Source organism: Gymnoscopelus braueri (genome assembly GCF_963280865.1).
Source record: "Gymnoscopelus braueri genome assembly, chromosome: 17".
Classification (NCBI taxonomy): domain Eukaryota; kingdom Metazoa; phylum Chordata; class Actinopteri; order Myctophiformes; family Myctophidae; genus Gymnoscopelus; species Gymnoscopelus braueri.
This window is the reverse complement of record NC_137617.1, coordinates 32,639,581-32,656,032: the sequence shown is the minus strand read 5'-3', so window position 1 is coordinate 32,656,032 and position 16,452 is coordinate 32,639,581. Positions and strand designations below refer to the sequence as shown.

General features: G+C 43.1%; 1 protein-coding gene across 1 annotated transcript in view; it reads left to right on the top strand.

Moving 5' to 3' along the window:
• The window catches only part of LOC308105088 (uncharacterized protein), a gene marked incomplete at its 5' end in the record, with an annotated part of 33,853 nt that overhangs the window by 1,198 nt on the left and 16,203 nt on the right, over positions 1-16,452 (top strand). The window contains 4 exons of the mRNA XM_080455720.1: positions 339-533; positions 2,964-3,013; positions 13,240-13,859; positions 15,849-16,022. Coding sequence (XP_080311846.1) covers positions 339-533; positions 2,964-3,013; positions 13,240-13,859; positions 15,849-16,022 — 1,039 coding nt within the window. The remainder of the gene's footprint in view (positions 1-338; positions 534-2,963; positions 3,014-13,239; positions 13,860-15,848; positions 16,023-16,452) is intronic.

The following is a 16,452-nucleotide window of genomic DNA, read 5'->3' as shown; positions in this document are numbered from 1 at the left end:
TGCCGGTTTGTACCTCCTTGTCTGTGGCCTCTTACTGCTGGTGCCTGTCCTATCCACCTGTGACACACCGGGTACTGAGAATAAAGAGCAACACTGTGAGGACCACACCAGTGATCCACTTGGCATTCTATCAGTAAAAACACAACTGCATTTTTTTGGACATGGCTACGTTGTCGTCTTTGAACGGGTTCTCAAGGATGGCCGCGCCCAGATCATCAAGCCATCACACAAACCTTCAACGAGGCGATTGATCAGCAGTTGGCACACAGCCAAAATGCTATTACTACTGTTGATGTTATCAGGGGACGTTCAACGTAACCCTGGGCCCTTTCCACAAGAAGCGGGCGGCTATGCAATGAAGCAAGACACCATCCTGCAGGTGCAGTTTGAATCATCTCCAGTGACCGAACTCTTCCAGCCTTTAACACCATCTACAACAATCCCGCTGTCGCAACTCACCGGAGCTCCCGTGTCGCTGGGTGGCAACTGTGGCATGAGTCCAGGTGGAGCCGTGGCGGGCGCTGCCCTGGGGGGTAGATAGGCCGGAGAGAAGTTTCGTCGGCAGGATTGTTTGGCGGAGGCATGGATAGGTGAACAAGCCTTTTCAGCTGCTGTCGCTGGAGTCAACTCACCAGGCGTTCGGGAATCCGCGGGTGTCGCGGTGCCAGCTGGGCTCGTGCAGTGGCCGACGTTACATCGCGGAGGAGCGGCGGAGAACACCGTTCAGTGTCGTCCAGCACGCACTGCTGTCTTGGCAGCAGTGGAGTGTGATCAGCCCCGGGTCGTTGCAATTGGCACTCGGGTGAGTCCTGAGGCTGCTTATGCTTTGTCGACAACAACAGACAGTACTCACGATGACCCGTCTGGGACAGTAGTCCAATGTAAACAAAGACGAAGCCCCGCGGGGGGTAAACAACTGTCACGTGACTCTCGTCTGGACTCTCAGATCATAATATGATATTAATTGTAAGAAAACTAACAGGAAAACGTTTAGTTCATTATAACAAAACAGAAAATAAAATTTCAACGACAGGAATTCCTAGGACAAACTTAGCGAACTTTGAAAATGATCTAATGGAAGTCAACTGGGAAAAGGTAACTAGAGAGTCAGATTTAAATAACAGTGTAAATAGTTTCACCACAATAATGGGCAATTTGATAAGTAAATACACAAAAACTTGGAAAAGCAGACCAAAGAAATATTCTCTCCCATGGTTTAATAATGATATTCTCCAGCTCACTAAAAAGAGAGATTTTGCCCTTAAAAGGTCTTTAGTAACAAAAAACAACACTGACCACTTCCTCTTCACTGGTCTGAGGAATAAAGTAGTATCTGAGCTAAGAAAGGCTAGGAGTAACTACTTCCTCAGGCTTATTGAAGAGGCCAATGGCAGCAGTTCTAAACTATGGCAGCATATCAACAGATTAACAGACTCCAGCAAGCACAAGCACCCTAAAATCAATAGTCTAAAAGTAGACAATAACATCATTGATAACAATGAGTCTATGGCAAATGTTTTCAACAATTTCTTTATTGAGTCTGTACAGGAGTTGGCTAGCAAGTTTAAATTTAGGGAGTTATCTTCTGAGGAGCCTGACAATGTCCACTCAGATGATTTCCAAATCAAAGAGGTACCTAGTGATACAGTAAAAAAATGTATCGCGAATATGAGTAACTCAATGTCAAAGGATATCCATAGTCTATACTCTGAATTAATTAAGAAAAATCTGAACTGTCTGCTGGAGCCTATTACATATTTAGTTAATTTATCAATAAAAACAAATGTGTTTCCAGAGAGCTGGAAAACGGCAATAATTGCCCCGATTTATAAGTCAGGAGACAAGGATATGGCAAGTAACTATAGGCCTATTGCTATCCTTCCTGTTGTCTCGAAGATATTGGAGAAGATTGTTGCTTCACAACTAACAGAATATCTAGAGTCTAACCAATTACTGCATCCACAGCAGTTTGGATTTAGACCTAAATATTCCACAGAGACGGCTAATTGCTATTTGCTTGACAAGGTCAGGGGTCTATTGGTGGAGGGACATGTCGTAGGGACAGTGTTCTTGGACCTGAAAAAGGCCTTTGACACTGTCAACCACAGAGTCCTACTGTCTAAGTTGAAGCACTTCCAAATGTCTGCAGAAGCCTTACAGTGGTTTGAGTCATATCTAGAAGGGAGACAACAGTGTGTCAGGGTCAATGGGGAGAAATCACGATTGCTTCCTAACAGCATGGGAGTGCCCCAAGGATCGGTACTTGGACCACTGTTGTTTACAATGTACATTAACGACCTTCCAAAAACCTGTCCAGGTGTTAGCTGCCAGATGTATGCAGATGATACTGTCATCTATGTGTCCGCTAAAACAGCCAGCCTGGCAGCTGCGCACCTGACACAGGAATTGCAGAACATTTCAAAGTGGCTTGAGTTGTCACAATTAACCTTAAATGTCAAGAAAACAGTCTCAATGTGCATCTCAATACGTAACAGGCCTGTTACAGATGTCTTTGAGGTACAAATCCAAAATGAAATTATTGCTGAAACGAGTGAAATAAAATATTTGGGAATTATTTTGGATAAACACTTAAAATTCGACAGACAGGTAAAGCACATATGCAAGAAGGTTAAACCGAACTTAAACTGTTTTCGTCATATTAGAAGGGACTTATCATGTAAAACTGCACAGCTGTACATGCATGCTATGATTTTTTCACACTTGTCATACTGCATTACATCATGGTCACAATCTTCTCAAACTGTCTTAAAACCAATAACATCAATATACAAACAGGCTATAAAAGTCATGGATCAGAAACCGATGAGATGGCACCACTGTGGTATTTTAAGAAAACACAACCTTTTTACTTTTGAATTTTTTTTGTTTTTTTGTACTATCAAATTGGTTTTTAAATGCTTACATAATCATGTTTCAACTCTGTTTTCTGGACTGGTTAATAGGCGTCAGAGCTCTGGCAGAGCAACTACACGAGCATCAACACATGGTGATTGTACTGTGCCTATAAGCAAGAACACATTCGGGCAGTCTGCCTTCTCAGTAAAGGGGGTAAACCTTTGGAACTCTTTGCCTACGGTTCTAAAACTAGAGACGGATGGTAATGTGTTTAACAGAGGGCTCAAATTATGGTTGAAATCAAATCAACTGTGCTCACATGTATAGTTACTGATTGGTTATTTGAATGATTATGTCTTCTTTTGTTTAGTTAATGTATTGGGTATGATATTGATTTTGATTGTGTTAATTATTAGTACATGTGAGTGTGTGTATATATGTGTATGCATACTAGGGTGTGTATATATGTGTATATATATATTTATATAATTATTTTTTTGTACTTGATTGGGTTTTAGATTGGTGTTACTGTATTTTAGAAAAGCTTCCTGTGGACAGGTGTTGAAAATTAGCACTCGTGCTATATACACTGTAAGCAATGCATCTGGTTCCGTCCAATGTAATTTGTGATGTCCATATCAAATAAATAAACATAACATAACATAATACACTTGAGTATCACAATATCATCTCTATCGATATTCAATTGCAAATGCCAACGTAATTACTCAGATTGCACCAAGAGTAGTGTTATGATGTTGGAGGTTACCAGGACTGTGGTTATGTACAGATACGTTCTTTGAAAGTTTCAACCTCCTCTCCTCTCTCATTTGACTGACCTCCAAAAGCGTGTTCAGTTCTGCCCATAGGGGGCACCACAAATGTGAAAAGTAGAACCGTATGTCGTAGAAACGCCTACACCTTCCCCAGAATTGATGGTTGAAACCAGCGACTTACACAGCCTTGGCTAGGCCACCTAGCCTGGTGGAGATATGGTACTCTGCAGAGCACCCCTTTCTAGTTGTGTATGTTTAGTATTATTTATCTTACTGTTACTATGTTTGTCTTATTGCCATTTGTTTGCTGTTTTTATTGTTGCAATGTCGAGGACCCGAAACACAAATAGTTTATGCTCTTATTCTGCTATAATGGGGTATATGAATTAAGAATATTTAACAAACTGACCTTTTCATTAATATGATAATTGTAGAAATAATTTTTTGTATGATTCTAGAAGTGTTTACCACAGACCAGAGTCTCCAACACCCAGCTGTGTGTCTATGCAGAGTGACCGGTCTAAAGAACGAAATCCTGACTTCAGTAATGAACCTGGACCTCCAGACACAAAGTAAGATCACTGATCTCTGTGAACTTCATCTGGAAAGACACAAAGGATGTCTTGTATCTGCTCACAGATGTAGACAGTAGTAGAGTGTCTCACTGTCAGCTGTAGTGATCTTTGATTAACTGATTCTTAGGTTGTCTTGGACATGCACCAAGGTAGAGTAGCCCTAAACTGTACTCAAGTAAAAGTATTGTTACTTTAAAATAATAATGACTTGAGTAGAAGTAAAAGTATCTAGCGAAAATAATGACTTGAGTAGAAGTAAAAGTATCAAAATGAAAATACTACTACTACAAAAGAACGAAAATACTACTACTCATGTTACTGGTCGTGGTCATCCAACATGCATGCGTGCACACGCACACGCACAAGCATACGCACACGCACACGCACACGCACATGCACACACACACACACACACACACACACACACACACACACACACACACACACACACACACACACACACACACACACACACACACACACACACACACACACACACACACACACACACACACACACACACCTGACACCTGTCAGTGTCATGCAGAAGTTATGTACAGATACGTTCTTTGAAAGTTTCAACCTCCTCTCCTCTCTCATTTGACCACAGTCACAACCAGTAATTTAGAATACAATGTACATATAAAAGATTGCTACACAGCCAATCTGTGAAGCAAGACACAAGTCCTGTATTTTAATCACACATTGAGGGCCATCAAAACAATGGAGAGACAAAAACATTTCACTTAGACCTATATGGGTCACAAATAAGGCACATGTCACTGTTTGTTGCAGACATGATTTCTCTGGGGCAAACCTCCAAAAGTGTGTTCAGTTCTGCCCATAGGGCAGACGCACACGTACACGTACACGCACACGCACACACACACACACACACACACACACACACACACACACACACACACACACACACACACACACACACACACACACACACACACACACCTGACACCTGTCAGTGTCATGCAGAAGTAGCAGATCTACAAGCTCACAATACCTTTCTTCACAATGATTTGTGAGCCTGTAGATCTGCTATTTTCTTTTAAAATGTCACACCTGTAATGACAGGTTCAAAGTTACATCTGTCTATATGTTATATCAATATTTAACCTATATTTAAGATCACTGATCTCTGTGAACTTCAACTGGAAAGACACAATGAATGACACAAGGCGACCTAAGACATTTTTAGGTTGTCTTGGACATAGAGTAGCCCTAAACTGTACTCAAGTACAAAAAAGTATCGTTACTTTAAAATAATAATGACTTGAGTAGAAGTAAAAGTATCAAAGTGAAAATACTACTACTACAAAATAACGGAAATACTACTCATGTTACTGGTCGTGGTCATCCAACACGCATGCGTGCACACACACACACACACACACACACACACACACACACACACACACACACACACACACACCTGACACCTGTCAGTGTCATCAGAAGTAGCAGATCTACAAGCTCACAATACCTTTCATCACAATGATTTGTGAGCCTTTAGATCTGCTATTTTCTTTTAAAATGTCACACCTACAATGGCAGGTTCAAAGTTAACTTGTCTATATGTTATATCAATATTTAACCTATAAAACGAGCAAATCAATGATGATAAATACTTTATTAACAAACACATATATTTATGTTTTATTATATCAAGTCCTCCTGTGAGTGTGTTTATGTCCGACATTGTTAGTCTATTATAAAATAATAATGATGTTCTATTATCAACCCTACAGTAATGTATCAACACACATCATGGTCAGTGGGGAACTCTGATAATTGAATACACTTTTGTTTTTATTCCAGAAGTGTTTACCACAGACCAGAGTCTCCAACACCCAGCTGTGTGTCTATGCAGAGTGACCGGTCTAAAGAACGAAATCCTGACTTCAGTAATGAACCTGGACCTCCAGACACAAAGTAAGATCACTGATCTCTGTGAACTTCATCTGGAAAGACACAAAGGATGTCTTGTATCTGCTCACAGATGTAGACAGTAGTAGAGTGTCTCACTGTCAGCTGTAGTGATCTTTGATTAACTGATTCTTAGGTTGTCTTGGACATGCACCAAGGTAGAGTAGCCCTAAACTGTACTCAAGTAAAAGTATTGTTACTTTAAAATAATAATGACTTGAGTAGAAGTAAAAGTATCTAGCGAAAATAATGACTTGAGTAGAAGTAAAAGTATCAAAGTGAAAATACTACTACTACAAAAGAACAAAAATACTACTCATGTTACTGGTCGTGGTCATCCAACACGCATGCGTGCACACGCACAAGCATACGCACACGCACACGCACACACACACACACACACACACACACACACACACACACACACACACACACACCTGACACATGTCAGTGTCATGCAGAAGTTATGTACAGATACGTTCTTTGAAAGTTTGAACCTCCTCTCCTCTCTCATTTGACCACAGTCACAACCAGTAATTTAGAATACAATGTACATATAAAAGATTGCTACACAGTCAATCTGTGAAGCAAGACACAAGTCCTGTATTTTAATCACACATTGAGGGCCATCAAAACAATGGAGAGACAAAAACATTTCACTTAGACCTATATGGGTCACAAATAAGGCAATTGTCAACCCTACAGTAATGTATCAACACACCTAGTCTATTATAAAATAGTAATGATGTTCTATTGTCAACCCTACAGTAATGTATCAACACACCTAGTCTATTATAAAATAATAATGATGTTCTATTGTCAACCCTACAGTAATGTATCAACACACCTATAAAATAATAATGATGTTCTATTGTCAACCCTACAGTAATGTATCAGAATCAGAATCAGAATCAGAATCAGTTTTATTGTCACATCACAGGTTTACAAGGTAAAAAAGTGGGTGAAATTCGTTTTTGTACATCGTTCCCATCGCAACGTTAATTTCCATAGAAAGAAGAGGGGGGGGGGGGGAGAAGAAGAGGGGTGGGGGGCAAGTGGGAAGGAGATCAAAACAAGAGAGCAACAGAAGGCCAGACAAGTTATCTACATATTTACAAAGTACCTGAGATAATAAAAAACTAAGGTGCCTGAGCATAGCAGCAATGTATGTATACTGTGCATGTTATACTTATACTGTGCATGATGACATATGGACGTTAAGGTGCTTAGAGAAAAAAGAGCACAATAAAAAAGACAAAAAAAGTCAGTGCGTTATACATGGGATTAAGGTGCAAAAGGTCAGTGCGTGTCCACCTAGGGTGGACTGACCCTAGTATAATCCGCAAATAGCTCCATGAGGGAGTGCAACAAAAAGTCATTTGTACCTGGTGTAGTCCACAGGTGTGTCCGAGGGGGAGCTAAGTCCAAGTCATTGTCCCTGGTATAATCCACAGGTGTGTTCAGGAAGAGCCAGAAAAGTTTTGCACCGCCTGCTGTCAGGCTGCTGAACAAGGCTTATGCCTCATTCAGCATTCTGACAGCAGCCGGATTAAAACTGCACCAGAACCTGGTGGTGGAACTCTTGATACTGCGGTAGAGCCCCTTGCCCGGTCGCGGTCGTTGTAGTGGTTTGAACAGTCTGTGACTTGGGTGGTGCTTGTCCTTGATGATGCGCTTGGCTTTGACCACGCACCGCTTTTTGTACAGTTCCTGGAGTGCTGGGAGCTCGTCTCCCATTATTCGCTCTGCCGATCGCACTACTCGCTGTAGGCTGATCTTTTCTCGGGCAGTGCAGTTCCCGTACCAGGCCGTGACACAGCCTGTTAGGATGCCTTCAACAGAACTGTTGTAATACAGCCTGAGGATGCGATGTCCTACTCCGAGCTTCTTCAGGCGGCGGAGCCAGTACAGTCGCTGCTGAGCCTTTTTCCTCACGTGTGTGGTGTGCGTCTCCCATTTGAGGTCCTCCTCGATGTGTACTCCGAGGAACTTGAACTCGCTGACCCTTTCCACTGCAGCACCGTCGATGAGGATGGGCGCATGGTCTCTCCGCGGCCTCCTGAAGTCCACGATCAGTTCTTTGGTCTTGTCGACGTTAAGAGAGAGGTTGTTCTCCCGGCACCAGAGTGCCAGTGAGTTGATCTCCTCTCTATAGTCAGACTCGTCGTTGTTGACGATTCAGCCTATCACTGTCGTGTCGTCCGCGTACTTTATGATGGTGTTGGAGACATGTGTGGCTATGCAGTCATACGTGTACAGGGAGTAGATGAGAGGGCTCAGCACGCATCCCTGGGGTGCTCCGGTGTTGAGGGTCAGGGGGTCGGATGTGATGCTGCCCATTCTCACCACCTGATGTCGGTTGGACAAGAAGTCCTGTATCCAGTTGCACATGCTTGGGTGTAGCCCTAGGTCTCTGAGCTTTTTGTCAAGTATTGCTGGGACAATGGTGTTGAATGCTGAGCTGTAGTCCACGAACAGCATACGTACATATTTGTCCTTCAGCAGCTTGTTGTCCATGTGCGAGAGGACGGTGTGGAGAGCCATGGCAATAGCGTCGTCGGTGGATCTGTTTTTGCGGTATGCATACTGCCACGGATCCAGCGAGGCAGGTAGCGTGGAGCTGATGTATTCCCTCACCAGTTTCTCGAAGCACTTGCTGACGATCGGGGTGAGAGCGACAGGTCTCCAGTCGTTCAGGCATGTCACTTTGGCCTTTTTGGGAATGGGCACAATGGTTGACATTTTGAACCCTGCAGGGACCACAGCCTGGGAGAGGGAGAGGTTAAAGATGTCAGCGAAGACACCCGCCAGCTGGTCTGCACATGCCTTAAGGACCCGGCCTGGAATCCCATCAGGTCCGGCTGCCTTGTGGATGTTGACCCGTGCGAAGGCTGTACGCACTTCTCTCTCCAAGTTGGTTAGAGGGTTCTCCTCTGCTGGTGCTGCTGATGGCCCCGCTTGGCTGCCGCGGTTGGGGCTGATCTCAAATCGGCCGTAGAAAGTGTTCAGTTCGTTGGGGAGGGAGGCAGGCGGGTTCACCTCGCTTCTGGTTCTTGTTTTGCAGTCTGTCAAGGTGTGTACCGCCTGCCATGTGCTCCTGATGTCGCCATTGCTGAGTTGGTCTTGCATCTTTTTTGTGTAGGCCTTTTTCGCCTTCCTGATGGCGCTGTTTAGGGCCGCGCGCGTCGTGTTGCGCGTTTCCACGTCGCCAGATTTGAAACCAGCATCCCGTTCATGCAGATGTGCACGTACTCCGCTGTCCATCCATGGTTTCTGATTGGGATAGATCCGAACTGTCTTTTTTGGGACTATGTCATCTATGCACTTACTGATAAAGCCAGTGACTGAGTCTGAGAGTTCGTTGATGTTATTCCCAGCGGCGTTCTTAAACATCCCCCAGTCAGTCTGGTAGAAGCAGGATTGTAGCATAGCGTCTGTGTCCTCAGACCAGATTCGGATTTCCTTCTCAACGACCGGCTCCCTTTTTAGCCTCTGTTTGTAGGCAGGTAGCAGCTGGATGGCGTAGTGGTCAGAGCTTCCTAGCGGTGGGCGGCGGAGAGCTTTGTATAGCTTTGAATATTGTCACCACGGGTACTGCAGGTGACATGCTGGTGGAATTTGGGAAATAACTTTTTTAAGTCTGTCCGGTTGAAGTCGCCTAGGCAGATGGCTGCGCAGTCCGGGTGACGATTTTCTTGTGCACTGATAGCCTGGTGTAATTCCCTCATAGCTGTGTCCTTATTAGCTCCAGGATGAATGTAAACAACGGCTACAATCACAATGCTGAAGTCGCGTGGTAGGTAGAAAGGACGGCAGGCTATGATTAAAAGTTCAAGGTCTGGTGAGCAGTGACTATCTAGGATTTTAACATCTTTGCACCAGTTGTTGTTGATCAAGGCACAAACTCCCCCCCCCACGTTGCTTACCGCTTAGTACAGGGTCTCTGTCTTTCCTATACGATGATGTCACTGGTATCTGAACTGTCCAAAGCCCTCCTCTGAGACACAGAAATGGTGTCATCTTATAATGAGCATTAGTGAGGACCAATTTAATAGGTTGAAAATGGGTGAAGTGGTCCTTTGATTTAGTTTTGTATATGGACAGGTTATGACAGTGTTAATACAGTAACCTTTGTTTTCAGTTATTAATAAACTCATCATACTGTCAAAATTACACATGAAATGTCTTTATGATTCAAGGTTGTTGGACTGAAAATGAGCAGAAGAACTAGAAAGGCTGAATTCTGGGGTTGATTCTCTCAATGTGTTTTTACATGAGACTCAAACTTGTCTTAATTTAAACAACATTCCATGACAATCTCTGTGATTGTTCTCATGACCCACTCAAATATCCATGTATTTATTCATTAAATAAATAAATGAATAGTTTGTTTATTTATTTAACAACTATTCACAGTTGTTTTATCTAAACTATATAAACATGACATCAAATTAACTATGTTAATTAATGGTCTTCATCAAAACCAAACTCAGTATAGAAAGATGTTTCTGCACCACGATCGTTACACTTCTGAAATGTTCCCTGTGGACGTTGAAGTGTTTTATACTTCAGAGTAGAGAGTTCATATAAGAGATGTTTGACTAGAAGTGTGTGTGGATTCCACATGGATTGTATGATAAAATAAATAAAGTAAATAATGTTCATCCTCTCTTTCTATCAGGGTTGATCATCAGAGATCAGGGTCTCCTGTACCCAGCTGTGTCTCCATGAAGAGTGACTGGTCTATGGGTAGATTTATTGACTTCAAAGATGAACACCACTCTACTGATCACAGGTCAGAATGTAAAACGTGTTAGTGTTAAAAAATGTTAGTGTTGTATGAACAGGTTATGATGGTTTTAACTCTTTCAGTGCCAAGAGTATTTTCATAAAGTACTCCCCCAGTGCCAGCAATTTGCGTTTTTTTTATTTTTGTAATTTTGTAATTTTTCATTCAAATAAATGATCTGATTGGGTTTTTAAACCCATAATACAGTTCTACCAGTAGAGAGCAACAAATCGACACATTGATGACCTCGCTGGCTCACTCGCCCCCTCCCAAACAGGCTCACGTCATATCCGGTCATAACCGGATGTTGACATTTTCGACAATCGTTGATCGGGCTAAATTACGATGCGATACACGACTACGATGACTGATCGTCACCCAGACCAAAGAGAGTAGACGTGGACCTCTCCGTTCGCTTTTTATAGGGGAGGGCGGGGTCGAACGACGCACCCTTTTCTATTTCCCTCCCTGCACAGAGATTACTTAATTTCATGTAACCATACTTTTTTGTGAACAAGAGACACTTGTCCTCTCCCATTACCCGCAGTCCGTTTTAATTTTAGTGAAACGAGTCGAACGCAATCGGTAAGTAAAGTGACGTTGCGCTACTCTCCGCACACGGCCGCCAGTCGGGACGAACGGTGCATACACGGGGGTCGGACAAAGCGGTCGGATGAATTGTCCTATAACAAGCACATACGTTACATTTCTGGCATCTAACTCTCATTGATGCTTCAGTAGAACCCTACGAGCAAACCCTGCTAGCTAGCACAAAAGCTAATGAATATTTTTCAATGGAACCTTCACTGAGAGTTAGCCCACAGATTAGCCTAACAGACAAAATCCATTTACAATCGGCACCAAAGAAACACAGCAGTACAAATGGAAAACACTCAAATAGGGTATTTTTGGGCGGTGAAACCGCCCCCTATAAGTGAGATTTGGAAAAATGTACATTTTCCTGCGCTGTGATCCGGGCCCAGGAAATTTGTAGAATTATCCTGCGCTGTGATTGGCCAATCACAGTCTATTCAGGACTGTGATTGGCCAGTGTCACATGACACATGTGCATAGCCCTATATAAGAAAGCATAACTTGAAAAAAACCAAAAATTTGTTTTTTTCAAGTTATGGTTTCGTCCATCATAAAGAGTGTTTCAATAAATGTATTTATCTTTTGTACATGATTGGTTGACTCCATTCAGTATTGTGATTAGCTAGCAAGACACCGCCCACTTCACACAGGGTGTGATTTTTTACTACAGTGTGGAAATACACAAAAGTGGCTTCAACTCTGCCAATTTTGATCAGAACTGGGAAAAAAATCGTGTCTGATGTTTTCGACCGAAGACGAAGAGGGTGAATTTTAAGTGTAGCATGAAAAAAGGTCCGTGTTGCAACCGTCCCTGCGCGTCGTTCGTCCCGGTTCTACCCTACCGTGTGAAAAACCGTGACTTTCCCTATTCTGGCCGAAAATCACCGGAGAAAAACAACGTGACCCGGAAATGATTTTTTTTTTTTTTAGTAAAAACTCGGGATTTCTCGTGCTGGCACGGAGGGTACTCGGGAAAAACTCGGGATATCTCGGGGCGTGGCACTGAGAGAGTTAATAGAGTTTATTTTCAGTTGTTAAAAGACTCATCATCATACATTCCAAAGTACATGAGATAGATTTATTTTGATTCAAGGTTGTCAGACTGATTCATTGATAGCAGATAACTGATAGGGCCATATTTTTGCAGGTGCCTTACCCATTATCCCTAAACTTCTTTGTCATTTTTTACTATTTTCAAATACATTTTCAAATAGTTCAACTAGCCGATCTACATTGACACGTTGTGAGCTTGTAGATTAGCTATTTGAACTTTTGAAAATGTTTTTAAAAATAGTAAAAAATGGCAAAGAAGTTTAGCGATAATGGGTAAGACACCCGCGAAAATAGGACCCTATAGAGTGCCGAAGTCCTGAACCCAAAAGACAAACGAGTGATAGAATACCCATATGTCATCATTCATTTCAGAATACTACACCGCCAATTTCATCATTTCGGCGCCCCCCACTTGATGCCGCCCCTTGGCCTATAGGGAGTGCCAGAGAGTATCTCACTGTCTGTAGTGATATGTGATTCAGTGATTCAACTCAAGTCACCTTCCAAACACCTAATGCAGTCAAGCTATCAGAATGAGCAGGCAATAAGATAAAGATAAAGATAAAGAAAAAGATAAAGAAAACTTTATTGTCCATTAAATTGACATAAAATGGAAATTTGTCTTTGGCCTGATCATAACCTGCTCATAACCTAGGACGTCTCTGTGGAAGTCTTCCACAACGCCTTCGACGACGCCGTCGCCGCCGGCGCCATTGCCGGCGCCGTTGCCATTGGCATTGCCTGCGGCATCGACGGCGACATCGACGGCGACATCGACGGCGGCGCCATGGGCGACGGCGGCGCCATGGGCGATGGCGCCGCCATCGGCGGCGGCGCCGCCGCCGCCATCGCCGCTTCCATCAGCGCCGCCATCGGCATTGCCAACGGCGGCGGCATCTACGCCATCGCCCTCGGCGCCGGCGCCTTCTGCGCCACCACCTTCGCCATCTGCACCGCTGATGGTGGCAACAGACGGAGACACCGCAACAACCTGAAGAAGAAGCTTAATGACAGCTTCTCTCCTGACAGATGTATCAACATCTTCCACTGTCTGATGGAGATGAACGACCCCTCAGTAAGTCAGGGGATCCAACAGTACTTGGAGTCAGAGAGCAGATCAGGGAAGAAACTCTCTCAGACCCAGTGTTCAGCTCTGGCCACCATGCTGCAGATGTCAGAGAAGGTTCTGGAGGTGTTGAACCTGGACAAATACAACACAGACATGGATGGGCGACAGAGATTGATCCCAGCTGTGAGGAACTGCACAACAGCCAGGTTAGTAGTCATTGCGAACGCAGCGGAAGGAAGTGGAGCTTACTATGAAACCGTGCTCGGGCTGTGTCTCTGTGTGCAGTATGTCTCTGTGTCTCTGTGTGCAGTATGTGTGGCTCCAATCCTCAGCCCTGTGTGCAGCCAAGTAAATGTCCAATATAGACGTACCATACATCAAATGAAAGGTCTTTGAAAACTGAACACACCTGTCAAGGTTGCGTTTAAGCCCGCCCCTTCCCCCGGAAGCCACGCCCCGGAGAAGGCTCCTAAAAACTCCCCATTGAAACCCCATGTTAAATGAAAAGTGCCCGAATCGCTCCGAAACTTTTTCTACCCCCCCTAAGTGGGGGTCTACGAACAAATATTTCGGCCTCGGATTTTGGCTCCGCCCCCCGGAAGTGGGTGAAACAGGCACTTCAAACACTTTGTTGAATTGTTCAAAAACATTCAAAGTTTTTTTTTTGTGAATTTGTATTTTTCTAAGATGCTCCTTTTAACGCAGAATTCTTTTCTATTTTTAATATATTTTTTTATTGGTTACTTTTTTTTAGATGATTTCTTTTCATTATTATTTAGTTTTTTGGGCGTTCGCGCGTCTTACTTGTGTGAATATCAACATGTTAGATCACCTTTCACTTATATATTACATGCATTCATCCAACATGAATAAACATACTTAACACGCAAGCACGCGCACGCACGCACACACACACGCACGCACGCACGCACGCACGCACGCACGCACGCACGCACGCACGCACGCACGCACGCACGCACGCACGCACGCACGCACGCACGCACGCACGCACGCACACACACACACACACACACACACACACACACACACACTGTTAAAGGGATATTTCACTTCTTTTTTTTAAATTGGGTCATTTTATCGTCTACTCAGGCTTGTGTCTCCCCAAGACAGTTTTTAAGTTGCTTGATTCAGTATTTAGATATTTGATATTCATTTTATCAGTCACCCCTTCCTATACAAACCCATTGTAACTTCAAACATTTTATAACATGTTGGATTCATCAAAAACACCCGTCCTTGGTTCTGGTGACTCATCTTGCCCTCCTAATACGTGAGGGGGCAGTGTTTATTCGATAACTTTTTTAATTTATAAAAAAATTAAAATAAAATAAAATCCCCCAAAAACATTTAAAATAAATGAAAAGGGTAATAGAAAAAACACGGTCTCCTCACGCATTAGAAGGACAATATCAGTCACCAGAACCAAGGACGGGTGTTTCCGAAGAATCTAACATTACTCCAGGGCAGGGCCCGACAAGCCTAGTGCTTCTTCCTAGCCCTTTTTCGGAATCTTGGACACTGCTGGGAAAAAGAAATAGTGGCGATTTGTGAAATGTTATTTGTTATCATGTTTTTGTGCCCATTATCAAAAAAAAAAAATGAACTGAACTGAACATGGCTACTACTTGTACTGTATCTCTTTCTGTCCCTCCTCTGTCTCTCCCTCTCTCTCTCTCTCTTCTTTCCCCCGACACGGTCGAGGCAGAAGTCCACCACCCTAGAGCCTAGGGTCTGCCTGACGTTTATTCCAGTTAAGAGGGAGTTTTTCGTTGCCACTGTCGCAAAATTGCTTGCTCAGGGTGGGATTGTCGGGTCTCTTCTCTACATGTAAAGTGTCTTGAGACAACTTGTTGTGATTTGACACTTTAATAAAATTGAATTGAATTGAATGGTTAAAATGGAGTTTGAAGTTACACTGGGTTTGTATAGGAAGGGGGCGTGTCTGATAAAAATGAATATCAAATATCTAAATACTGAATCAAGCAACTTAAAAACTGTCCGTAGTGCTCACAAAAGCCTGAGTAGACGATAAAATTACCCAATTTGTTTTTTTTAAAGTGAAATATCCCTTTAATGTCTGGCGAACTACATAGACGATCTCTTTAACTTCCTTGACAGTGAACTTGGCTGATCTGTTTGATAATTTCTTATTTTACATTAATCTGTCATTACAGACTTGTTGGCTGTGACCTCCAGAAGAAACACATTGAAGTTGTGGCTTCAGCTCTCACTTCTAATCCATCCCATCTAAGACACCTGGACTTAAGTGATAACGGGCTGGACCTGGAGGACCTGGATCTGCTGTGTGATGCGCTGAAGAATCCTCATTGTAGACTGGTGACTCTACGGTCTGATTAATTTACAAAACTTATTTTCATAATTTATTTATCATGTGGTTATAATATGAATATATTTGTAGAGTGTGAATAAGGTTGATATCATAGTGACACACTTTGACTAGAACAATGATAAGGTACAGTGACTACAGTAGGGTAGAACCGGGACGAACGACGCGCAGGGACGGTTGCAACACGGACCTTTTTTCATGCTACACTTACAATTCGTCACATCCGGCGACGTCACCCTCTTCGTCTTCGGTCGAAAACATCAGACACGATTTTTTTCCCAGTTCTGATCAAAATTGGCAGAGTTGAAGCCACTTTTGTGTATTTCGACACTGTAGTAAAAAATACCCTATTTGAGTGTTTTCCATTTGTACTGCTGTGTTTATTTGGTGCCGATTGTAAATGGATTTTGTCTGTTAGGCTAATCTGTGGG